The sequence below is a fragment of the Rissa tridactyla genome, chromosome 2 (genome assembly GCF_028500815.1).
Source record: "Rissa tridactyla isolate bRisTri1 chromosome 2, bRisTri1.patW.cur.20221130, whole genome shotgun sequence".
Lineage (NCBI taxonomy): Eukaryota > Metazoa > Chordata > Aves > Charadriiformes > Laridae > Rissa > Rissa tridactyla.
In genome coordinates, this window is record NC_071467.1 from 20,167,364 (window position 1) to 20,194,301 (window position 26,938).

A 26,938-nucleotide genomic window follows, 5' to 3' on the forward strand; every position below is an offset into this window, starting at 1 on the left:
TAGAATGCTTAAAACATCCGGAGCCTGTATAAAACATACATGAATTCTGCCAAATTTCCCCTACACTTTCCCGTCACCCAGAGCACTGACTGGGGTGACCCACATGACATAAATTTCTTGTTACCTGTGAGAAATGATTGGACACAGAAATTACTTCTTTCCCCAGAGAGATGTAGCTGGTTGATGAGCCAACTAGTAATATAATATTTATGAAGTTAAGCAGGATCAAACTGATAAGCGGTGTATTAATTTCACGGCGGCACCCATGAGCAGTGATTTTTTGGGCACAGCAGATTCCACTGATCCTGTTTTACATTTGAGAAATCTGAAGCAGAAAAAGCCTAAATTACTGAATTGCATCATGTTGCTGAGCCCAGTCAATAACAAAAGTCACAGACTGGCAGGCTGCTTCACGGTAGTCACAAAATTACGCCATTGCCCACATTTTAGCAAGATTTCTCTCATTGTAACAGATTGGGTAACTCCCCTTCCACTGCACAAGGGGAAAATAATTAATTTCCAGCAAACTTACCTATTTTCTGCATGCAGATTTCACCAGAGAGATTTTAAACCACTTAAAGGGGGGAAAAAAAAAAGTCATAACCTCACAGACTGAATGACTCGGGAGATAAGACACGTTACTAATAACACAAAGATAAGAATAATAAGGGAAACTCAACCCAGCTATAATCATATACAAAACCCCAAATCCACCAACCTTAAGCAGGTAAGAAAAATCACCCGATGTTTTCAGACCTGTTGTTGCTGAAACGGCATGCATCTTCCTTACAAGCTACGTGCATTTGCCCTCTGAGCCAAGTGACAATACTAGGAGCAAGGTGCTAAGTTAATTGATTGTGAAGAAGTGATTATGCAGCCATATGCCTGCAAGATAATTCAAGATATCTTGAATTCAGTTTATTCAAGCTCAGTTATCACTCCAGTATTTTGCTGATACATCAAGTTGTCCTTGAAAGAAAGGCAAAGTGTCTAAGCAATGTTTCTTCTTCTTTCAAACTGCCAAGAGAAGGAAGACTTTCTAGGATGGACCACGTCTCCAGCTCCCACTGACTCGTACAGAAGCAAGGACCTCTCTTCTCATCCTTCTCTTCCTTTACGCTCCTTAGAAGTAATTTCCATATATTGTTTACACAATACAGAACTTAAATTGAATTATAAGAAGCACCAAAATAATTTCTTCAAGTTTTTTCTCTGTGTTCCTCCTTAAAAAGAAAACTGTGCCAGGCCAACATACTTCCTGGCTTCTCCCTTTTCTCATGGCTGTTACCTGAGCTGTGGCCTGCCCCTGCAGACGTCCATGTGTGCAGCGACTTTCTCGGGTGACCATCAGAGGGTAAAGCTGGGAACCGGGCTCTGCAGAGACAGCAAGGATTTCAGAAGTTTCTTCACCTGGTCCATCTGCACTTGAGGAAATTGGGATGATTTTGGTCCCCGTAGGTAGTTCAGTCCATACTGCCTTCCCTCAGGTGTTCACCTGAGGCTCTCTCCTTCCCTCGCTCTTTAGGACAGAACCAGTTTTGCATGAGCTTCCTCTCATCCCCCACCACTCCCTCCTGCCTCCACCTTGACTCTACTCTGAAAAAAGAATCACAGAATGGTTTGGGTTGGAAGGGACCTTAAAGATCACCTAGTTCCAACCCCCTGCCATGGGCAGGGACACTTCCCACTAGGCTCAAACCCCCATCCAGCCTGGCCTTGAACACTTCCAGGGATGGGGCATCCACAGCTTCTCTGGGCAACCTGGTCCAGTATCTCACCACCCTCACAGTGAAAAATTTCTTCCCGATATCTAACCTAAATCTACCCTTTTCCAGTTTGGAGCCATTACCCCTCGTCCTCTCACTACATGTCCTTGTAAAAAGTCCCTCTCCAGCTTTCTTGTAGGCTCCTTTCAGATACTGGAAAGCTGCTATAAGGTCTCCCTTGAGCCTTCTCTTCTCCAGGCTGAACAACCCCAACTCTCTCAGCCGGTCCTCACAGGAGAGGTGCTGCTTCCCCTCATGCCTCCTCCCAAGAGCAGCCACAACTCAGGAGGTGCCTCTTCCTCCAGAGAGGAAAAGAAGATGGCCAGGATGAGCAGGTGGGTGCTGCTCTTATGTGAGGTAGAAAGAAGAAGGGGGAAGGCTATGTGGAACAGAGCTGCCCAAACCCACACATGAACCCTGACCTTTCCCTCGCTAGACTCTGCTGGTAGGGAAAGTGGTGCACAGAGGAGGCAGACAGAGTAAAAGAGCCCACCTTCGCCTTTTCAGACCCAGGAAAAGCTCCATAAAATTGCCTGTTCTGTGCAGCTGCCTGCGTTGCCTGCTGTCCTGAGCTGCCTTGAAGCCCTGAGAAACCATTCACATCCACACAACATGAAGTGCATTAGCGAGCAAAGAAAGGGAGCAAGCACCGAGGGCAGATTCGTGTTTTACTTTCCCTGTAAAATTCCAGATTTGTTAGCTGGAAAAGATGCAAATTACTTCATTATTTTTAATGCCTCTGAGCCACTTTATATTAAATAAATGGTAAAGTCCATGTCCTGGTTGTGAAAGATCACAATTAATAGTGCAGTCATTAGGATCCATAAAAGCCAGATGCTTTCCACAGAAAAGCATTTGTTTCACTGGAGCTTTCTCGGGGTTGGGCTTATTTTAGGGAATTTTAGTGAGAGAGAAACCCAACCTATCAAAGCTAATTGGCCAGTCTCTCCTATTGAGTTCTCTCATTTTCCAGCCGTCCGTGGGCCAGAGGCCGACTCAGCACCATGATTGTTAGGTCACTTGCCGGGAATATGAGAGACTCGGGTTCAAAGTCTCTCTCCTAATCAGGTAGACTACTTCACTTAAACCTCGATCTCCTACAAACCAGCGAAATGACTCAGTCATTAGGTTACTGGTAATCCAGTGTGTGTTCGACCTCGTGGGCATGGCTGTTTCAGCAGTGAAAAGGTTTCTGTTTTTTTTCTAACGTGGAACAAAAACAGAAGTCAAACCTCAGTTTTATTGTAACACAAAATTCTTGCATTCCTGCCAGTCCTCAGTAACATCCCCTCCCATTTAAACAGTCGTCTTCATTCAGCGTGTTTGTGTTCCCCTCCCTCCCACCCCCAAGTGGCACCGAAGAGTTGGTTGCACAGCTTTCTTCACACCACTGGGGAGCTGACAGCAGACGGACATCCTCCTGACACCTTCTGCTCTTCTGTTTCATTTACCTGAAGTGATCAGAAATAGGTGGACAAAGCCAGTATCTGGCAGCCTTCTGGTATTCTTTGTTCACTGCCAAAGAGCACACCCACAGTTCTCACCCACCACTGAAAAAGAAATGGGAGAGAACAACAGAAAAACCACCACCCTGGCGTGGCCAGACGTCATCCCTCCGTTCTCATGCATGTCATGGTGGGCCACAGCCTACAGACAGAAACCCTGCCCCAAAGAACCACCACACAAGGTGCAACTGGTGGGAGGTAACAGGCGACAGACTTGCAGGAATGGACGGAGCATGAAGAAAAAAAAAGACTGTGGCTCCAGAGCCCAGCAGAGCACAGCCTTTCTCGCATCTTCTCAGGTAGACCTTTTACCTCGCTGACTTCTACCATTTCCAGCCTCTGCAGCCTTTCTTGCACTCATTTTGTTTAAAACGTTGCTCTTAATGCATTAGTCAGCAGTCACTTTTGCTGCTTTCTTCCTACGATTTTACACATAGATGGCCGTACATGAAAAGGCACTTTTCAGTTGCTTACAAATACACAGCCAGGGCGATTTAGACAACTCTCTATTCTGCTTCCACTTAGGAGTCTGGCAAATGAAGGACTTAAAAAAATAAAAGAGGTCGGTGCCTAAATTTAAGAATCAAATCCACGTCTAAGCACTTAAGCACTTAAATATGTGGTCTGATTTTCAAAAAAATTTGGAATCAAAAAAGTGCCAGCAAGGCCAAATGGGAGCCGATGACTTGGAGAATTCCATCCCTTATTTTGTTGCCTGAATAGCAATCCAGGAATAGGGCCCAGGAGCTCATTTTAAACAAAATATTTGTACGCATGCTGGCTAGAGCTGGAGGGAATAAACCGGATCATTGATCCCCTCTGAACTGGCAAATCACCGGAATTTTTAAAAAAGCACTGTTCATATTACACAGGCGTTTAGAAGATTGAATACAACAGTTGGGCCGTGAAAGGACAGGAGAAAGGTGGTTCTTGCCCAGAAGATAGATGTCAAGGTGAGTAACAGGCAGAGGAGGCACAGGTGCCCTCACGCCGGACACCACGTACGACACTGCTCCTTGCGCCACCCTCAGCCCCCACCAGCCCGTTGGGCTCCCGCCCCTGAAAATTCCCTTTCTGTTACGTAGCTGGACAGCTGAAACGCAGACATCAGCCAACCTAAATGAACTTTCTTCACAGAGGGCTTTTTCTTCAGCACACTTTATATAAAACAAAGGGCCTAAGGAAAACCAGACATAAATCTCTCGCGAGGCTGCTTCATCCAATTCCCTCCCAAAGTGATGGCATCACGTATCGAGTTGCTCTCAAAGTCGGCTCCCAAAAGGCCTCCTCTACATCTCTGCTCTACTGAGAAGATGGTTTGTACGTGGAAGAGCCTTGATGTGCCTTGAAACTACTCTGCTAATAGGTGTAGCTGTTTCTTTCACACAGCTCATCAAGCTCAACGTTACCTGAATATGGGAGCTTCCCAAGAGGACTAAATTATCTGTATCAGCAAAGGCTTCTTTCTCGGTCTGGGCGGCGTCTACACTTAACTAAATCAAAGTTTACTTAAAAGCTTATTAGAACTTTTGGCTCTGTACAGACATTACATTTCTGGGAAGTTTTGATCAAAAAAGCTTGGCATGGCTACAATTACAATATTGTTACATGTCACTAAATATTATTGATATCTTTAAAACAGAAAATCTTTGTTCATTTTATATACAATTTATCTCAATTGCAGGTTTTTTCAGAATGGGTTTTTTGGAATTTTCATCCTCCCTTTGAATCTTGCAAATGTGTTTCCAGCTTACAATAAAGCCTGCTAATAACACCCAAGCAGCCCATACAATAATCATTCAATAAAAAAAAAACCCTAAAGGGATAACAACATCAATTACAGAATTAAAAGGTGGTAGCTATTGACTCTTAATAGACCTATTAATAATTTTTCATGGTTTTCACTCTTGATTCTAACTTAAACAGAACAAACTGCGCCAGCTGTCCAGGGAAAGAGATACTGGTTTACTGGGTAGTTTTCTTACGCTGCTGCCCACATCGTGATCTATCCACACTGACACAATTTCCAAAGCCTAAACTGAAACAAATATTCTCCGACGGCCAGCGACAGCTTTGAGTGTCGTATCTGTATTTAATAGAATAGAAAACACAAACCCACTTGTCAGACACACCACTGTGTCAAGCTCAATTACCTAAATAAACAGAAGTAATGGTTAATTTTACTCGCTGCTCACTTTTTTTGAAACTGTGTTGATTTTTGCAGTCTCTTCCCAGGAGAATTACATCTGCCTGGTTTAAAGTTTCACTTCCAAACACCCTATCCAAGAGCTAAAAGCTTGCTGCAGAAAAACTGTATGAATTTGGGAGAAGATCCTTCGTTCTTTAAGGAAAATTAGCCTTGATCCTAAAAGGAATCTTATTGAAGCAAGCACGGTCTGTGCAACAAGCAGCGCTTCTGCTGCTGATGCAAATAGGTCATGACACGCCGCCATGGAAGCCCAGCAGGAACTTTTCCCATGTGAGCATCGCTATAAACATGTCTTTCTCCACTGCTAGCCCTGAGGCAGATGCCTACGTGCTAGCCAAACGGCATGAGGAACCCTAACATCAGCAAGGTCACACTGAAAACAGTTAAAATACACCGGGATGAGGAGAAAAGTATTGTTGCACTGCAATTCCAGGTATTTTTTTTTTTTCAACACGGCCTTAACCCCTCTCATTATGTGCGCAATGCAAAATGCAGCACATTTTATCATCCCCTACAGTGAAGAGACCCACTGGACCTGTGCTGACTCAGGCAAGCTGACAAGGTGGCTCGTCCTCCCTCCAGCCACCCCTTTAACCTCGGATAAAGGACCTCCCATCTGGAAGTGTTTTTCCCAAGTTATTCACCCCGTGCTCTTTCACACACAAAGGCGAAGTGACCGCAAGAACTAACCCGCAGCCACCGTGACACCACGAGCAATAGATCTTCCTATACATTTGCACATCGTTCCGCACGGAAAAAATCCACCCTCTGACATTCTTCCTCAAGCGCCCACAAAGGAGCTGGGGAGACTGCAGATGTTTAACAGGAGAGCTCTGTGGCCTGACGTCCTTCCAGTCCAAGGCAAAGGCTCACACGCTGACCTCTAGGTGTGCACGCAAGCTAAGAATGTGCGAAACCTTCACAGGCCCAGGACCAACCCAGCAAAGCCATCCGGCTGTACCCTCCCCACCGCGCCGAGCCCCAGTGAAACCAGTGGGGCCACCACATCAGCACAAACCTTCTGCCAGATTCCTGCTGCGCAGAGGCCAAGGGGAGAAAAGTAAAATACAGAGGACAGGCTCTAGTAGGGGCAAAAACCTGCAGGCAGGTTCATGTCGACATGCAGCCCTACCAACAGCCGGGTGGAGACCCATGTGCGCTGTGGGGGCTCCAAGAACACATGTCTGAGCACCTGCTCTGGAGGCTCCGGGCTGTGCTGGTCCAGTCTCATTTAGCCCTTTCCAGCTGCCGTGGTGCCTGCTCACCAGGAATGCTCACCTCTGGCATCTTACATGCAGATGAATGGCATTTTCTTTGTAACTTGCCACAGGACGTCCCAACGTGGCTCATGGGTTGAAGAGGCCTTGGTGCTGCTCTCCAGCCTTTCTTCCTTCTAGACAGGCATTAAAAGGATTACACTGCTTTACACGGGGCATTTCCTCATGACAGAACAGAATGAATACACCCCCGAACTGCACTGATAAAGGTTTGCCATGTCACATCCAGCAGCTGAAAAACAACTTTCTCTACCAGAGATGGGTTTTAGGGGTTGTGGTTTTTGGCAGGTTTTTTCTGTGGGGTGATATTTGGAGTTTTTTGGGGTGGGTTTTTTTGTTGTTGGTTTTTCGGTTAGTTTTGTTTGGGGTTTTTTGTTTTGGCTACTGTTTTAAGAGGTAGGTACATTAACAACCATTTATTTCTGAAAACTAATCTCTGGGTTGAATCCAACTTCCAGCTGGTGCCTATCAATAGGATATAGTTCTGTAAGGGTGCAGAGTCACTCCAGATAAGACTAATGACTAATTTCAAGCACTCCATGTGGACTCATGTATCTGTAGTTAAGCAAAAGCTGGTCCTAAAGTTCTATTCATGCACTGAGCAATGCAAGTAATAAGCAATATTTCAAGACATATTAAGCAGAATTAGTTTTCTACACAACACTACATTCAAGAACTGTTACAACGCTCCTCCGCTCCAACACCAACTTGAGGAGGGGTGGGAGAACCGTCCTTTCCCTGCGTACCGGGGTACGTGCGCATTGCACAGCACTGTTTCACTGGAATCTGCATGGTTTAGATTTTAATGGAGTGTTGGTTTTAGAGCTTAATATATGGAAGCTCTTGAGTTACAAGAAGAAGAATTATTATTGCAAACCTGACTACAGCTACAGTTGGTGTTCTTGGAAGATGAGGGTGCAAGTAACAAGAAGCTAACAAATTCATGCCAGTAAGTCAAGTTTAATTTGCTTTCCTTTTCCCCTCCCTTCTAAAGCTGGCCAAAATACAAGTTCCACTGTAAATGCAGCGACTAGCAAACACGGATGCCATCACAAATACAGCGCTGCCAAGAGGAAGTCCTCCGTTGACTAATAACAGAGTTTCCAATAGCAACTGCAAGATATTCTGGGCACTGAACTGAAGAGATTTAGGGATATATTCTAAACAAGATGTGCTTTTTGCAGCCACAGAATATGAATTGTATAACATTTGGACAAAAGGTTTTTAAGAACTCACCAGTAACTTGTATTACAAAGGCAGAATCAGAGGTTTTGTTGGTTCTTCAATGACCTTTACTTCAACAGAGAACACTAAGCTCTCCCTATCAAGTCTATAATCAAAGTATGGCTCCAAAAAATAGATGCAAGTCATCGCGACAGTTTGGCATTGCAAAGGTCTCAAGTTTTTGCTGTCGACTGAAACAACATGAAAACATAGCCTTTTATTTTGGAAAGAGGAGACTACATGCTTGATATTAATATTTTTGTGTAGCATTTGTCACTGTCAGAGTACAATGCAGAACATAATCAAGTTCATTTGTTAACTAAGTAACCATTCTTTGAAAACCTATTCTTTAATCCAAGACAGCGTCAGTGACATATTACAAAATCATTTACTAGAACTGGAAAATTACTTCTATAGAGATCACACTAGACCACAGCTTCTCTTCTGTACCCTTTGCTTGCTGAGATTGCAGGGCATTTCATACAGTTACTTCCCCTGCAGACCCAGGATTTTTTAATACAGAAAAAACCTTGACTTTCCATTGCTGCAATTCAGTTATTCAAAGATTGTTCAGTTATATCAAAGACTGCCCGTGCGTTTTCATAGGAGTAATTTCTTTTATCTTTGAACTAAATACAAATTTGCCACGAATATTTGCTAGGTCAATTTATAAGCTTTACTATGTGAGAATTATGCCAAAATACAAGCACAAATCAGAGCGCTAAATAGTAATTTCAAAGAGGTACAGAGCAGTAGTGAAAACTAGAAGGTTTTAAGCAGCCAAATGTGATGAAATTTGTCATCAAATCACTGAAAACAAGAAACAGAACAAAGTTCCTTACAGAGAAACAGATATACTATATGCCCAAGTCTGACACTGGTATGTTAAAAGTTGCCTCGGAATAAAACGTTATATATGACACATTCCAGCGGCATAGATGCCTGCTGCACAAGAATACTGCACTGCTGGTTTTTAATACCCTGGAGGTAAAATGTTACGCACCGCTAAGTAAATTTAATCTACACTACAGCTTCCCACCATTTTTAATTTTATAATGTAACCATGTTATTTGAGACGCAGGTAAAACAAAGGCTCATGAGGATTTAAAACTCTAGATGGCACACTCATACAGTAAAAGACTATAAATCTGAACAGAAATACATAGGATCACCTATGATATTTTCTTGGGTTTCCACCTGAAACATACATAATCTATCCACAAATACTACTCTGAGGGGGCAGTTTGCGAATTACTATTATAAAAGGATCTGCACCATGTGCCCAAGTTAGAATTGTGTGATTTAATATAACACTACGCAGTTTTATATTTCAACAATACTGAATTAAGTTAAGATTCCACATACAATTAATTCTCAGGGCATAGCACCCATCCTGTCACACTACCGTACTCCAACCTGCTTCATGGGTAATGGGAATGACACCTTACGTGTTTCTTAAAGGCACAGTCTCATGCAACAACCAATTCAGTTTTATACATTTTCTAGCTTTGAACTCACAGAGGAAGCTTTTGTTGCTGCTTTATTTTTAAGCAAGAGCTCAGCTTTGTTTTATTACATCAACTCCAGGGTCATAAAAAGAGCATTTTAATGCCCAATTTTAATACCCATCGAATACCCTTTATCCTACCCATGTATACAGAGTAGGCAGTACAAAATCTGAAACTCAAATCAGCTTGGATGGTGGTAACAGTCATGAAAATTACATTGCAATATTTTTATTAGAATTTGTCAAGGGCATGTTGCCGCTGTTATGCAATCTTACTGAAGCCATAGTAAATGAAAAGATCGCTGTGCAATTGAATTGCCACAGTACACATCCGAACAACACCCAGAATGATTAGAACTACAAAATTAATGAATTAGGGTGTTTGACTAATTATCGGAGTAAATAAACAAGCCCCTACAGACAAATTACAGTATAGATTTACAGTGTGCTAGATGCTTCATGCTAATGGTGTAAAAACACTTTTATCCTCCAGTAAGTACAGGACAGTTAACCAAGCTATCGCATCCTCGCAGTGCCCTAACGCTTGGTTCCTGTGGAGAAGCTCACACCACAGCCAAGGGGCACCCATACCATAGGTATGGAATTAGCACAGACCAGCACACAGCCTGGCATTCAGATGGTTTTGAAATTCATGATAGGGAACACATGTGCAACAAAGGACACACAGAAGGAATAAAAAAAGTGCATATGCGCGTACTGATTGGAGAACTACGTGGACATGGAAGCATTTGCCCACAAAGCCACAGAGAAGAATGTCTTTGGCCTTAAGCCAGTACAAGAGTCCCTCTGAAGCAAAGTACATGAATAAGTTTTCTCCATTTCTACAGCACTGGGTATCAACTCATTATTAGAGAAAAAAGTTGATGTTAATGGTTTTATTAAAGTGTATTCATAATCACTCCTTGCTGTATGGTAAATAGTTACCAGAAAGTGTATATCTGTAGCATGCTTTTGCTCTTAAATATACAAGTAAGATAAAAAGTTCTAACATACATTACTCATCTACATATATAAATTTGTACATTTCCATTTGCAAGTTGAATAAATCACTGTCTTTTTTTTAATCATTTAACAAGTTTATTTCTAGAAATTATGGCTTAAAAGCAGGTACTGTAAATACAAAAATCTAAAGAGACTGATGTGCAGCACGTCATTTCTTTATGTTGTCTTCGTGGATAAATTATTCATTTTAGTGGGTATTCATCATATTTTTCATAGCAGCAATAAATAGGCATTTTACTTTTCATAAAACATTACTTTAGATAGCATGTTAATCAATACAAAATTAACAGCACTAGAGTAACATAACCCATAGGTCATTACAGGTTGATCATAGAATTGGAAAATTTACTCTTGGATTTCTCTGCCAACCTAAGATTGAGTGATTTGCAGGGTCTCCAGCATGTCTTCCACTGCCTTCAGAGAGTATTTAGTTTCTTTCTTACTGCGACCTGCAAACTAAGTAACAACAAAAAAGGACTGTCATATATCAGACATTCTGTGCACAAATCCTGTACAAATAACAGTTCTGAACATTAAGTACTAAAAATTTACTCTAATTGCTACAAACCTAAAAAGCACAGCCTCTTTATTGTTTCACTAAAACTTAGTATTTTTACTAGAATACAAGCTATATCACCCTTCCTCTAATAAGTAATGATAAATACAACAGAACTATTTAATTTCACTCATTTGCTCTGAATTTGAATTTTCAGCACTAACAAATATTCCGCTTTGAAATTTAAGATTTATGTGAAGAGATCTTCCCGTTGTTTTGTTTACCCTGTAAAGTTTAACATAATTTTTATTTCAGACTTAAATTTTTTATGTGATCCAAATCACATTATATTCATCATTTAAACAGTAGCAAGACTTAGACCTGTTTTTTAAGCCAACCTATTTTCTATTTTTGTTATAGTGAGATGGAGAAATTCTACTATGAAATAATCCAGTCGTCATATAATTCTATTTTACGGTTCAAAGTAACTGTGAGTAATGACCTTGTATTTAATTGTAAACTACTATTACAAAAGCAATTTCAGGCAGCATGTGAAATAAAGTCTGTCTTGATAACAACAAAAGATACAGCTTAATAAATACTACCTATGGCTTTAGGTATCCCAAGATACATGCAGCCAAGTTTGGGAAAGGAAGGGGTAGAAGGGCAGATGTTCATCACCCCACGCTGACTCAAAAGGGTTTTTCTAACTGTACTGACAATTGCCATCACTCATCAGCCGTATCTAACACAGCGGATTTATTGACTAGGTTGGTCTTCAGTCAAATGAAACTCTCAACCATTTTTAATTCACCTGCGTTAAAAAGTTTTGTATTTGGGGTTAGGAGAGGTGGTAAAGAAATTACAGAAGCAATAACTTGCTGCTAGTAAAATAGCCTATTCTCTACCTACATGTTAACATCTAAACACTCAATAAATTTTCAATTTAATGTTTTTTATTTCAAATACCACTGGTGTCTCGCATAGTTAGTCCTTGATTTATAACGTGTCCCTTCTCTCTTGTAATTACCTTAATTTAGCAAACTCTTCATGACCTGTTAAGAAAGATTAAGTCATCAAACCCAGGTAATATCACACCAGCAACAAGCTGCAGGACCTGTTAACCTGCTTTTGACCCCCAGGCTACAATCTAACATTGGGATTCCCAATCACTACTGAGTTCTTAAAAAAAAAATAGTTTTGGCACGGTAAATGAAACGCTATTTCAAATTAAATAGTTAGGAGAATGAAATGTTGTTATTATGACAACACTTTTGTTAAGAGACATAGTGAAAACACTGTATTTTCATATTTTATGTTTCCAGATGATGAACTGATATGCCATGTTTTGACTCTGGTACTATGTATAAATCCATTCTTCGGGTTCTGCAGTTTCCATAGTGACCTGCAATAGTCAACTTCCGAGGGAAATCAAAGATTTCTTAACAGTCTCCCAGGTCAGAGAAGTAATCTTGGATTTGCTGAGCTCTGACTTAATACAATATCCTCTTTTTGTTCACACTAAACAAGAATAGTCTAAAGCAGATACCTGGGGAGTCCAAATCCTTTCATAAAAACAAGCAAATGAAAAAACAGAACTCAAAATCCTCAACTGAAAAATTGTTTCAATTCAAAGCATTCAGAGATTTCAATAAAAAGCGCAGAAGCCCGAATATATTGTGGTCCAAAAGCAGGCTTGGCAAGACACACAGAAAGCACACAGAGGAAAGCTTCAAAATAAGAAGAATTTTACTTATTATACTTCTCTTCGGGGACACCAAAAGCAAAACTGACATAAGACATTAGTTTAAAAAATGTTACTTGCTAATTTCAAGAGTGGTTGCCTTCATGATACTGACGTGTACTTTAAGCTGAACAAATAAAACCAAACTCTGCGTCATAACAAACAGAAGTATACTTGGAAACGTAATCACTTCAAATTTGCCCTGACGAACAATTATTTTGTCTATTCTGCCATTACACAGCAATTTGACTGATTGAGCCGGAATCCATTTCTTAAAATCATGATTTAATTTTCTGTTTCCCAAATGGTTTGTAACAGAATCACCTCTCCAACCATAAATAACATGTGGATTGCTAACACCGAAGAATTCAGCAATGTACCCAAGAAGCATGTATCTGGAAAATTACTACGAGTAGGATCACATTAAAGATTTTTGTGAGCATTAATCAAACTTGCCTGCCTCTGCTGAAACGCTTCTACCAGAGGACATGCTAAACCAATTAGCTAATTGAAGAGCACTAGGTAGCCATATTCTGTTTCGATGTTAAAGTAACTGTGACTCATGTCCTCAGCCAGAACAGATACACATTCTTCACAGGGTCTGCACAGAGAGAATAATCCAGTTTCCCAGTGATAATCCAAAACCAAGTTTATAATAAAAAATAATAAACTTATAATAATTCTTTGAATAACGAGTACTTCTCTAACATCTGAAATAAAAGATTAAATTTTATTTGTTTTGGTTTTTTCACCCAGTCAATTAAATTTAAGTGGCCTAGAGAATAATGACCTTTTTTTCCAAAGCATATGTTAGGAGCCAGGAATTCCAGCTCCACGCAGCAGCCCTAACTACAAAACCTTCCTGTCTTCCTGTGAAAGTTTACATTTCTCCTAGATTAGGCACAGATGAGAAGTACTAATCAGCACGGAGAGTTACGTATTTAACATCAAAATAAGTATATTAACCAGATGGAACATCAAATATCTGTACTTTTCAGAAAATTACTTAATTCAACTACTCTTTATCACCATATTTTCCTGTAAAGAATCCGCTGTACAGTCTAACCAACACCAGTGAAAGTAAGGTTTTCTTTTTACACCCAAATATTGTTTTCTTTAAATGACAATAAACTAAAAAGTTCCTCTGATTTCATACAGGAATGCACAGGAAAAGCAAAAATCAAGTGCCAAAACAAACTGCCTGAACGAGAGGAGAAACTGAAAGAAGGGGACCAGTAAAAATATTTCAAGTATATTGCATATAAAATAATAAATAAAAAAAGGCAACTACAGCCAGTGCTGAATTTGAAAAAATAAAGGCAGTTTTCCAAAACTACTGAGCAAACTGTTGGTAATTCAATTTGAAATCCAGACTGAAAACGGGGGAAGATCTCACTGTAAGACAATTGCTCAAAAGTAACTTTTTGAATTAATAACTTCATATATTAAAGTCACAAATTTGTATGATTTGTCTAGGCATCCAAGACAGTATTCTAAATGCACCTTATTCTCTAGAACATGACTACAGGAAAAATTGCATTTAACGGTATACGAACTAATAGAACAAGTCAATGCCAAACTCAACAAGCTCTTATTACACTTTAAAAAGCACCCTGGATAACGCAAGGAAAGCGGGGAGGATTTATAGAGATAATATAAGTATCTAGCTTAAATCCTGGCTAGACAGCCCTTCACTAACGGAGGAATGCTGTAAGGGCTTCCACTGGCACAAGCGACCAAGGTTTCATCCTTAGGTCCAAAAGACGACAATTTCCAACCACTCAACACGCTAAGGGAGCAACAAATCAATACTGACTCAGAGGGGAAACTGCCACCCACTACATCACCAAACACCATTTGCTGTAGCGGTTGGATGTTGTAAGTTTCTGACATAAACACTGGAGTGGCCAAGCCCTTCTGCAGTCGTGTAACAAGCTCAGGAGGGTTGGGCTGGGGCAGCTCTGTCCAGCTGTAGTCTCTAGAGGTTCTTGTAGTGCTTCCGTGAAGAGGAAGGAGGTGTTTACACCATTTGCTTCCCAAATCCTAGCTTGAGCACTTACATTTTCTGTACAGCTAAATTCCCCTTATGATTCCTGTCAGATATGGTGTTCATCATGTTATGTCCCAAACAGCTAAAAAGAGCAGCTGAAGTGTGCAACACATCACAAAAGTATGAAGTCACAAAGAAGTTATAACATGTTTTAAATATATGTTAGTTGCGCTAACGTGATCTGTTCTGATAAGCATCAACCAAAAATGCTTAACATAGGTTCCAAGAGAGCTTCACAGAAACAGTGGAACTGCACTTTCCACTATGCACTGGGTTTGCATGGCAAGGTTTTGGTAGTGGAGGAGGGCTACAGGGGTGGCTTCTCTGAGAAGCTGCTAGAAGCTTCCCCCATGTCCAACAGAGACAATGCCAGCCGGCTCCAAGACGGACCCGCCACTGGCCAAGGCTGAGCCCATCAGCGACAGTGGTAGCGCCTCTGCAATAACATACTTAAGAAGGGGGAAAAAAAAATGCAGCACAACAGCAGCAGAGAGAGGAGTGAGAATATGTGAGAGAAACAACTCTGCAGACACCAAGGTCACTGAAGCAGGAGGGGGAGGAGGTGCTCCAGGTGCCAGAGCAGAGATTCCCCTGCAGCCCGTGGTGAAGACCATGGCGAGGCAGGCTGTCCCTCTGCAGCCCATGGAGGTTAACAGTGGAGGAGCAGATAGCCACCTGCAGCCCATGGAGGACCCCATGCTGGAGCAGGTGGATGCCTGAAGGAGGGTGTGCCTCCATGGGAAGCCTGCACTGGAGCAGGCTCCTGGCAGGACCTGTGGCCCCATGGAAAGGGAAGCCCATGCTGGAGCAGGTTTTCTTTTACCCCATGGGGGACCTACACTGGGGCAGTCTGTTCCTGAAGGACTGCACCCCGTGGAAAGGGCCCACGCTGGAGCAGTTCGTGAAGAACTGCAGCCCGTGGGAAAGACTCACATTGGAAAAGGTCGTGGAGGACTGTCTCCCATGTGAGGGACCAAGGCTGGAGCAGGGCAAGAGTGCGAGGAGTCCTTCCCCTGAGGAAGAAGGAGCGGCAGAGACAGCATGTCTCCGACCGCAAACCCCATTCCCTGTCCCCCTGTGTTGCTAGGGGACAAGGGGCCCAGAAGAAAGGAGGGGTAGGGGGAAGGTGTTTTAAGATTTGGTTTTATTTCTCATTACCCTACTCTAATTTGATCGGCAATAAATTAAGTTAATTTCCCCAATTCGAGTCTGGTTTTGCCCATGACAGTAACTGCTGAGTGAGCTCCCTGTCCTGATCTTGACCCAGGAGCCTTTCATTGTATTTTCTCTCCCCTGTCCAGCTGAGGAGGGGAAGTGACAGAGCGTCTCTGGTGGGCATCTGGCATCCAGCCAGGGTCAACACACCACACAGAAAAAAAAAATAAATCCAAATAAAAAAAACGAAATAAAACCCCAAACACACACCCAGAAACTTCTCTCCCCCAACACCACTACCAGTCCCAAAGGAAGTCACATTTAGTTAGAGATATTGTGATGTGAACAGAAAGCCGCGTGGAAAGGAAAAAAAAAAAAAAAAAAAAGAAAAAAAAGAAAAAACAGGCAAGCTCATCTGGCTGTAAGTCAAGTAACTACAAACTGCCATAATCAAACTTTCATTATAGTTAGAACCAGGTGATGCCTAATTTTAGGTCTTAATCTTGGTATGCCACCATTCCACAGCCAACACTGGTTTTACGTTTCCATCCTGATGCCCCCTGAAAGGGGCTGTTTCCCAGAAGCGCTAACAGGTTTCCACGCGTGCTTTGAACTGGAAATTTCAGTTGTAATAGTCACTTAAAACATGTGTTCAAAACCCTCTAATCTAAGCAGTTCATTTATGGAAGATGTAAAACATGGAGTAAAAGTTTTCACTCAAAATTCACACATCTTTAAAAATCTGTTCTATTCTATGTGTGTTCTGTTCTTACAGGGTTTTTTGAGGGGGTGTTTGTTTTTTTAACCCTGCAATACTTGAGGTTTCCATCAATATTATGCTTATGGGAATGTCAGACATACTGAAGTCCTGCTTATTTATGGTGAAATCAGACAAAGTTGGTAATTCATACACACCTTACTGTCATGAGCACGTAAATGGTTTATTAATGAAAAGCAGGGAGTCATTTTAACAGCAAAACAGAGAAGGAAACTTTAGGCACACAAGTATAAAATGGCTAATTATGCCCTCAGGGATACAATATTCTTCACTGTAAAGTACAGTCAGAAGCTACAGGGCCGATCGGGGAAATGGAAAATACTTCAAAGTTGTAATACATCAAAAACACGTCAGCCATAAGAAGCTGCACTCGCGGCAATGAACTGACATACAGCGTATTAAGAAAACTACATTGGCCATAAAAGAAAATCCTCATTTAATTCCATAATAGATGGAGCTGGTCAAAAGGCCATTTGGAAGTATTAACTGTGAAACAGCAGCAGCAAGAGAAAAATTAAATATTGGGCTCTGACACTGAAATATCACAAAGAGAAAGGAGTGTTACACGTATATAAAGTCTTTGCGTTTAATACCAACATTTTTGCTCAGAAAAAGTCTGGGGAGAACCAGACAGTATGATGTCGATGTTCAGGATTACGTATACATAAATTTTGTAGATCATTAAGAATAGCTATAAGGGAGTCAAATAGAAACAGTATGTTTGGATGCACGGACAGCAGCACCTATGAGCTAAAAATCTGTTTTCATTCATAGTTATAGAAAAAAAAATATAGAGGCTTATAATACAAAAGCAAATATAGTTGTTTATGCATAACTTCAAATAGGTAAAAAGACTCCTAATGACTGTAGTAAGCTTTTGGCCTACAAAGTCTACATTTTTACAATTCAATGGGCATTCTTCTGTAAAACTACACAAAAGCAACTTCAGTCACAACTACTAAGGTAATTATTAGGAACACCATTAAATATGATTTTGAAAGGTCAGAATAAAATGAAGGAAAATAAAATTCTAGAATTTTCATTTGTTTTCTAGTAAAATAGAAGCAGATGACCCAGTCACTCTAAGAATTAAGACATACCAAGTTTTATTAAAATACTTAGCTGTAGAACTGAGTCTTGGAGGTCAACATTACACTAGTGTATATTCAGTTACTGTTAGTAGAAGAAACACCTGTTTAAAGCTAATAAGTAAATAATAGTAATTAATAACTGTAAAATATCAACCTTATATTAATTAAGGCTTCCAGGAAATCAAACAGAAGTAGAACACAAAAAATCTAAGCAAATTATGCTGATCTGCATGTCATATCTAACCTCCTGAGCAGCAGATGATAAAAGTGCAGAAAAGAACTACACAGCATGTTAAGAGTATCATAAAACAATGATGTACTAACCTGGTATGCTCTGTTTATTTGGTTAGCTGCCCAGCTGGCATATTTCATATTATCTTTTTTCATTTTTGCACTTGCTTTTGGATTGGAAGCAATATGGCTGGCAGACTAGGAATACAAAAATAAAAACAGCGTAACTATAAAATACATGTGCATGAAATAAACTGAAAGCATTCAGCACCTTTGCATTCAGAGCCCCATGCACAGTCATAGAGGAAAAGGAGAAAAAATAAAAACAGTTACTGGTAAGCAGCATCCAATTAAGAATTAGCTAAACTTTTCAAACAATTGTTTGTTCTAATTAAACTCAACGAGACTTCATTTCAGTTGTGTACCAAGTTAGGAACCAAACCTGGACACAATCAGTTAATCCAATTTGCTTTTCCTAAAGTGAGAGTTATAAACAATTTGTTACCAGAGATGATATAAAATACATCACTTGTGTGCCCAACCTGCCATTAAAAACATGACATTTTCCCCTGTGGCATCGGGAAACACATTTTAAAAGCAGGTAATACTCTATACATAAACTATGCCCATCTTCACCTGAAAAAATAAAATAGATTACTTAGGAACTGAACTCGTCTTGAAGACTTTTCCACTAACATAAATAAATCCACTTCACAATGAATCATTGCTACTCCCTCGCAGAGCATCTTTCTGAGTGCAAAAGTACTTGAAGGCAAAGAACCACAGAACCCAACTCTCACCCATCAGTGAAGAAGCTCCAGAGAAGATTTGAAAAAGGAGCATGGAAGCAAACACTCAGGAACACGTTCTCTGCAGCCATGCCCACATGAAATGAATTTGTGATCTAGTACTGGGTCAGGGTCCTAACCATCATTCTTTCTGGCTTCCTGAATTGAATGAAGTACTGTCCAGTTTCCTCTGCAGATACAGCTGAAAGCCTTTGTGGAGAATCTACCAGGATTGTGGACGTTCTTTGGGGACTACAAACACTGGGTATGTCTGTCAAACACAAAAGCAGGAGCCACAGCAAAACCAGATCCCAAAGCCTGGAAACAGCATTACAAAGAAATTAGGTGCCAAAGGGTAGATAGAGAAGCTGTGATGGCAAGCTGTGCTTGCAAAAACCACCTAGTGAAACGTGACAGCAGCCAGCTGAGAAAAACTGAAGACCTGAAACAGCATGTAAATGCATTTTTATATGCATTTGCAGTAATGAGCTTACACTATGTAAATCAGGGTTTATGCATATGACTTTCAGGCACTGCCAAAACAAAAAGTTTCTCAAATGCTTGGGTCGTTTTAGCTCAAGGCTACCAGCCAGATCATCATAGACAACAGGCTCTGAATCTACTTTACAGACTGAAAATAACAGGCAGGACGTAAGATCTGACAGGGGACAAGCCAAGATTGGTCACAAAAAAAAAACCCCAGGCCTGTTCCAGAGTCAATGCAGAAGTCTATGTATACACACCTTAGAAATCAGTTTAGGGTAATAAACAGATTTTCTACAAAACTTACTCTTGTAAAGCTAAGTGACCTAAGGAGCAGCAAAGAGCCAGTCTTTTCTCCTTGAACATACAATCGCCAACCCAAGAATCTCTGCAGATGAGCTAAGAAGATTAGGTCCAAGTCTCTCAGTCTTAAAGGTGATGCCCAACAAGTCCTTGAAAGCAAGCTCCTATTTCGTGGTGTTTATAGAAGCCCCAAAGTTACCTGCCTGATGTGTCCCTGTAAACTGCCCCCCTGCTCCCAAGGGACAAAAGGGTGGCCTAGAATTTAAAAAATAAAATAAAATAAAATGTGGAACCTTTCTGGTTTCACCCCTAAAAAGATCATTTAAAAAATCTAAAGGAAGATCTTCAGCAGAGGTCTCAGTATCTTTTGAGAAACTGAAGAACCGGTGCCAGTACATGCTACTGTAGGCCACACTCAAGCCCACAACACGGTGCAAGCTAAATACTCATTTGGAAATTGAAAGCAGAAAGTTGTATTTAGGAATTGGAGGGGGGAAAAACACAAATTAAAAAAACCAGTCTGGTTAAAATAAAAAAATAAAAAAGGAAAGAAAAAAAAGCAGCCATCATACTGTTCTGGGACTCTTCAGCAGTTCACCATCCTGTAGAGAGGAATACGACCTTAAATCCTATTTCAAGAAGTTACCTTCATGTGCCAATAATTATAATTCTTTGGAAAACATGGGCAAGACTTAAAGTTTAAGAGCACTTCAAGTAAGGAGTACTTACTGGCATAAAATTGTCCATACTCAGTATTTTAAAACTCTCAATAATCTGAGCTAGTAAGTTAAACCAAAAGGAAAAAAAATGAGCAAACGGTAAAGGATAATATACGTGCATAAAAACATACTCAAAATGATAACACGAAAAATATATAATCATGCTTACCATGTAAAGTCCAAACAAAGCTCTCATGTTTCTGTTGTTAAGCTTCAGTGCTTGTGCAAAATACTTTCTTGATAGCTCAAGGTTTTCAAGCCCCCCTTGAGTGTATTTAACCTGTAAAAATTGTAAGCTCCTGAAACTTGCACGTGTCATTCATACCTCAGGCATTCACTCTTGAAGCAAAGATATTATGAAACTTCACTTCAGATTTGTTTCACGTGATATTTCAAACCAGGTGAGTCCTACCAAATGCTGGCTTGGGAGAAATCTGAGCTCTTTTCAATATAAAAATTTTAAAATATTTAACTATAGGAGGAAAAAAAGCCAGCATTAATTTCATTAATCTATTGCTACAAGAATAAAAAGTGATTATTTTGCACCTATACATACTTACAACCTTGGGATAGTCTCTTAAGAAAATTAACACAAACTTTAAAGCTAAATTCTGACCGCTATAAATCCAAACTAACTCTATATTCCTTCAGCACAGCATTACACCAGTGCACAAAACAACACAATGCCTTTCATTATCTATTCGACTGCAAAATAGCGCACGAAGTTGAGAAGATTACTCCGTTGTCTTTCTAGTCATTTTGCCTGTTATTATATCAACAAAAAGAGGAATAAATACCAGACGACATGCTTCACAGTCTTTCTACCAGAAAGCTATTTAGCTATTTTTTTTAATGTTGACCCCATTTTATCCAAATTAACAAAATAAATTAAATGCATTCTAAGCAGTTAACAGTATAATTTAGGAAAAAAAAATATATATTTGAAAAAAGAGTGCAAATGACTAAAAACTTTGAGCTAAAACTTCTAAGGGCCCTCTCTCGTTTTGCCCAAAAGAGCCCGCCCTAGGGGCTCTTTCAGGCAAAATTTCCTATGTGGATTCCAAGATCTGGCTCCACAATAACAGGCAATATACCATTACCTCCTAGGCAGCATTGTTGTGGAAAAGTTTAACTTCTCATGCATTTAATTTGAAAAGTGCATAAACACTTCAACAAAAATATCTCATTTAAAATGAATTTTTATCTTCAATAATTCCTGCCCTTACTCTTATATTTAGCTTAGTCACACTGAGTAAGAAAACACAGTTTTCTTAACACGTTAAGTTCTATAAGATGTTAACATTCTCTGTGTACTCTCTTAAATCTCCTAGGGAAAAACTAGAGAAAACATTTTTATGCCATTTTCACCACTTCAGTAACATAGGAACAGAATCTGTATTCAAACATAATTGATTTTTCTGAAAATACTTACTTCAGCATATTGCTGACAGTATAAGTGGTTGTGTGGATTAGTCATCATAAGCTCCTCTAAGCAGAAGGCTGCCTTTGCATAGCTGAGGAACACAAAAAACAGCGACAAAATGAAACAGACTATACGGTTCTTTGCTTCAGTTTCTTTACTTCACAATAAAAGAAGTCTTGCTTTTCCCCCTATAACTTCACGTGATTCACAATTAAGAAAAATGTGCTACTTCTAAATGATGTTTGAAATCTCAAGTTACTATTTTTACATCATAGATAGTGAAAAATGTACAAAATTTAATAGTCTAGGTACATATGGAACAGCTCATGGAAAGCATTCAATATACTAATTTCTTATTAGTAAGTGCCATTTCTGACCAACAAGAGTGAGGAGTAGAAACAGGCCTTAGGTTTTACAAGACATTTGAACTCAGATTGTAAAACAGTTCTTTTTTTTCTACAAGAAAATTCAGCTACCTGAGGACTCGCAAACCAAGCTACAGACCAGAGCACTTACACTGTCACCTTTACCTGCTCACAGTCAACCACAGACGCGACATCAAAAAACCACACTAAGAAGAGGTCTAAATATCAAACAGTCCAAATGGGCAACAACTTACCATTGCAAAAGAAAAGGCTAGTACTTGTTCTTTAAATGAAAGCTTTCAGAAAGAATTAAGTCAATCTAAAAATGTAGGCTAATTTAATTATAAAAATCTTAACTTCATAATAAGTTTCCTGCAGAATTTGCATCTTCTACAGATATGTGACAGCACTGTTGCAGAGAGTTTACTGGATAGGATTCCAAAACTCAGAGACGCAATGTTTATAATGACAGCATGGGTAGATACTTAAGATCAGAGTAAAAGCAATTCAGCAATTATGAGACAGTATCAAACCATATAATCTATAAAATCTTATTTCTTAAAATGAACATACCGTGTTTTTCCCCTGCGTACGTTATGATAGTTGCATATGTATTTCAAATACTAATCTGGAGATAAAAGGAGAGCCACCGCATTCTCCAAAAGCAGAAGCCACAGTCCTCATTATGAAACAGAGCATACAATTGAGGACTCCATAAACCTTGTACATCTAAGTGTGTTTATGAACAACGGTAACAGGATGGTGATTTCACCAGCCAGAATAAATCTGTGGCACTGATAAAGCAAGTAAGCTGATGAATTGTTTCTTTTTTTAAAGTTTAACTTTTAGTTACTTTTTAGCCAAGATTCCAATTTGTTCCCCAAGATTTAGCCAAGATTCCATTTTTTCCATGAAAATAATAACAATGATGTTCATAAAAGTACAGTGAGCACAGTCAATTTTTTCAATGAACTGGAGAAATTCTACATATTATTTTATAGGAATTACAGACTAAGCAAAAGTAATTTCTTTCTCAGGTTTTATTACATAATTTTGTAACAAAGATTACAGCAAAAAAACTCCAAACAACCCAGTAGTGGAATATGGATGTTTGCACCACTGTATCACTCATTTTTGTACCACCAGATCTGAAAAATTTAAGTATCTTTCTAACCACTTTAAAAAAAAAAGCTATTTTCTTGGAAAAGTGGCAGGTGAATTTCCCAAAACAACTGGAAATACGGATATCAAAATTCTAGATTACTCCTTAAGTCAGCATTTCAAAGAGTTCAATAATTATTTTCTTTGAGAATGGGGTGGAAGGAGAGGTGATGGGGGAACAATTTTTTCATCACAGTGAGAAGGGCTGTTTCTTCCTTGAGAACGATTCTTTTACTACTCTCTAGAAAGGAAGGAAACAATGTGATATAATTCAGGCTGGGCTGAAGAACTAAAGAAGGGGGAAAAAAAAGATACGCCTTTGGGTGGAGGTTAGAATTAATGCTGTGATATTAGAAAACTTGCACTAGGGCTTTGAGCTAATCCTCTCACACCAGGATTTCCTCCTGTCACTATAGCAATTAAAAAAAGCTAACAAAAACATTAAATATCCAATAAGCAAGTTACTACAACATTCAGCATTCTTGATTGCATTGGGTTTTGTACCCAGGCGACCAAATGCCTCTAACATTGGATCTGTTTTGTTGTTTTTTTTCTTTAAAGGTTACTAAAAGTTCTTGCAGAGGCTAAAAGAAAATCAGAATATCGGTTGCCGTGATCAACTCATTTTAGAAGTACAGAATTTAAAATCTACAACTAGTAAACAACATCACTTGAACAAGAAATTATCGGAAATAAGTGCTGCTACACTCAAACCACTTCTTTTAAAACACCGGATTTAAAAAAAATATTGAAACATACAGCTAATTAAGTAAACCGTTTCTGTTTAAAATCAAATGCCTTCTTAAAGCATTTGGTAGTCAAATAAGGCTGGTAATTATTTGCTATTGATGCTTGTTGTATTGGAAATGAGACAACATACTTTCTAACACTAGCCCTTCAAGAAAAAAATCACTGAGGTCTTTGACTTACACAGAGTAGGTTTCAATTTAACCATTTTTCTGTGGACTTAGCAAACAACTTACTCATGTTCATTGATGTAAAGTTCTGCAAGTTCATGCCAAGCTTCTTGGTCTCCAACAAATCTGTATAGAGAAGACAAGAGAGAGAAATAGGAAACAAAGAAAGAATGTGCAAGGGATTCTGTAAATGACCAGCATGTAAGCAAAAGCGTAAATCAAATGCAAATTCCATTTTAATTAAAAAGATTTATCAGAATAGCAAAACACAATCCGTATTCTTGTAAGACACTCACTGTTCCAGATACTCATTCAGCTCTCGGATGGCCTCAAGATTTTTCCCCTGGGCTTTTCGAATGGCAATCTTACGCTTTCTTGCTGCCTATGGGTTGACATTAATAAAGGATTAGGGTCTCATAATTCCCTGGGTTTTTGTAAAGAAAGCAATTTGACTGTGCAAATTATTATCTCAATACCAGTGGAATTCCACTGCAGAGCAACTGCTAGGTTGAAGTTTATAAACATACCCTATGACATCCCACTGAGAGATTGAAAACTTCTTCTTGCAATCGCATTATGTATGCTTTTCTTTGGAGGCACAAACTGTATGCATTATTTCATTCAAATAAACGACTGTCCAGATTCTGATAATTACAAAACAGCAGGGGATGCTAATCTCCAGCCATTCCAAAGACCCCCACCTTGTCATTCACAAGATCCATGACTTTAGACGAGAGATGGTGACAGAGTCTCACAGAATCTCACACATGCATCTTGGCTGCCACTGTAAAATATGGCTCTCGGCCATTTTTAAAGATTCTTGTTGGAGTTCTAAATGCCATCTTTAATTAATGTTGAATACACACCAATTTTATAAACAAGTTTCTCATCATTCTTGGAGTACAAAGTAGGCTCTTCAACGTGACGGGAATACAATGGCAATTGGCAAAACTGAGCACTACTTTAATATGTGAGTGGCAAACGCATTTCAACATAAACAATATAAAAATGAGTTATAAGAATTACAATGTATTTGAATTTTGAACTCCATAAAAGTTGTTACAGACCACCAGGAGAAAAGATACACAAGAATTTTAATAGTTGATTATTCTGTACTTCAACCCAACATTCCAGTTTCTGAAGTATGTTGGTTACAGTTCTCTCAAAGCAGTTTTCAGCCCTCCAGGAGCTGTGAATCAAGACACACTTGAGGTGTAATTCAAAACAACGGACGTCCTCCCAGCAGTCTGACAGAGTTTGGAGCAAACAGAACTACACCTGAGCCAGCCTGAAAGTCATCAGATCAGGAATCTGACGGAATGAAAGTAAAACCAAATTCCAGCGTAACATGCCTCAAAGAACAAATGCCGTCAGCCTCCTGCCTTGCCTATAATCCCCGTTCTCCTGGGTGATCACAACTGCTGTCATCAGACACGAGAAGACAGACAGTCTGGTGTGCGTGACGGGTCTGCCCGTACTCACACACTTTTCCAGTAATGAAGTCCCACTGCTTATTCCCCTCGTCCCATTTCATATCTTATAAAGAGGTTATACAGTCGGGTATCACCTTACGGAAGCCTTGACAGCACGGGAACGGACAACTCTTCAACAAAATCTTAAATGACTTTAATCTTTGAATTTAAGATAGCTCTGAAATTAGTTTCTTCATGATGTACCTTCCTAAGACCACAGCCACGTATACCCCAAAAGAGTTCTTGTATTTTTACAGTATTTTGAACATAACTATTCTCGTTGCACTAGATGATTTGAAAGGTCCATTCTTTTCAACCTTTTCCATTCCATTCCAACCTATGCAATTCTATAATTCTATAAATAATTTCTTATCCTTTGTTCATCATCTGAACAAATTTTTTGCTTCTGGAAGAAGACAAAAATGTAGCATTTAAGTAAACTAATTCAAGCTACCACAACCGCACAGCTAGAAGGGCTTTTAACGCTAACTGTAGGTTTATTCATTCCTTGGAGTTCATCCCCTTCACCTCCCGCACAAACATATAATCGATGAAAATTCAGTGAAAATGACTCAAGCAAGGAGAAAATATTTCACTCTTCCGCTCAAACGCAAGGCACAGGCAGAAAGAAAATTTATCAGAATGATCAAGAGACAAACTAGGACACAGGCAGGGTGGTGGGTTTACCCACAGTCATTTTGTTTCCCACTGCTGCTTTGTCAAACTGCAGCCTGTGAAGTTACATTCATCATTCTGCTTTTACTGGGAGACGTTTGGCTAAAAGCCATAACTGACTCTGGAAACGTTAACTGCTGACCACATTTATCACTGTAACAATAATACACACTGTTTATTTTATTTCTGAGGTTTTAAAATAAAGATAACAGTGTAATTAAACTTATTTTTTTGAGTATAAAAAGAATAATCCCACATGCTTATCAATATTGCTACTATTACTAAACAGAAAAACAAAACAACACAACCCCAAAACCACTGCTCTCTATCAAATTTTATGAAGAGCTCTCAAAGCATTTTGTAAAGCAGGTCACTACCCTTGCTATTGTGGGAACACCAGGGCAGCGTTAAAACTTGCTGCCGAAGGGTGATATTACCCACAGCCCAGTGACCTGCCCTCTGAGCCCCAAACGTGAAAGAAGGGAGAGTGCAAATAACAGCGAGCACAGGCAAAGGAGCACATCACGCAGTTACAGCTTACGAAGACAGAAGGGGTTTTGCAGGTGATGGGCTATC

The 26,938-nt window shown here is 39.6% G+C and overlaps 1 protein-coding gene across 3 annotated transcripts in view; it reads right to left on the reverse strand.

Annotated features, from left to right (window-relative positions):
- Positions 1-8,308: 8,308 nt before the first annotated feature.
- Positions 8,309-26,938, reverse strand: part of EMC2 (ER membrane protein complex subunit 2) — a 46,485-nt gene continuing 27,855 nt past the window's right edge. For 2 of the 3 annotated variants that reach the window (XM_054191353.1, XM_054191351.1), the window contains exons 6-11: positions 24,512-24,597; positions 24,282-24,341; positions 21,782-21,863; positions 20,519-20,629; positions 18,150-18,254; positions 8,309-10,967 (exon numbers count right to left, since the gene is read on the reverse strand). In XM_054191353.1, coding sequence (XP_054047328.1) covers positions 10,881-10,967; positions 18,150-18,254; positions 20,519-20,629; positions 21,782-21,863; positions 24,282-24,341; positions 24,512-24,597 — 531 coding nt within the window. In that variant the 3' untranslated portion in view covers positions 8,309-10,880. Of the gene's footprint in view, positions 10,968-12,037; positions 12,063-18,149; positions 18,255-20,518; positions 20,630-21,781; positions 21,864-24,281; positions 24,342-24,511; positions 24,598-26,938 lie in introns of all 3 variants that reach the window. The other variant, XM_054191352.1, reaches the window with a different exon arrangement.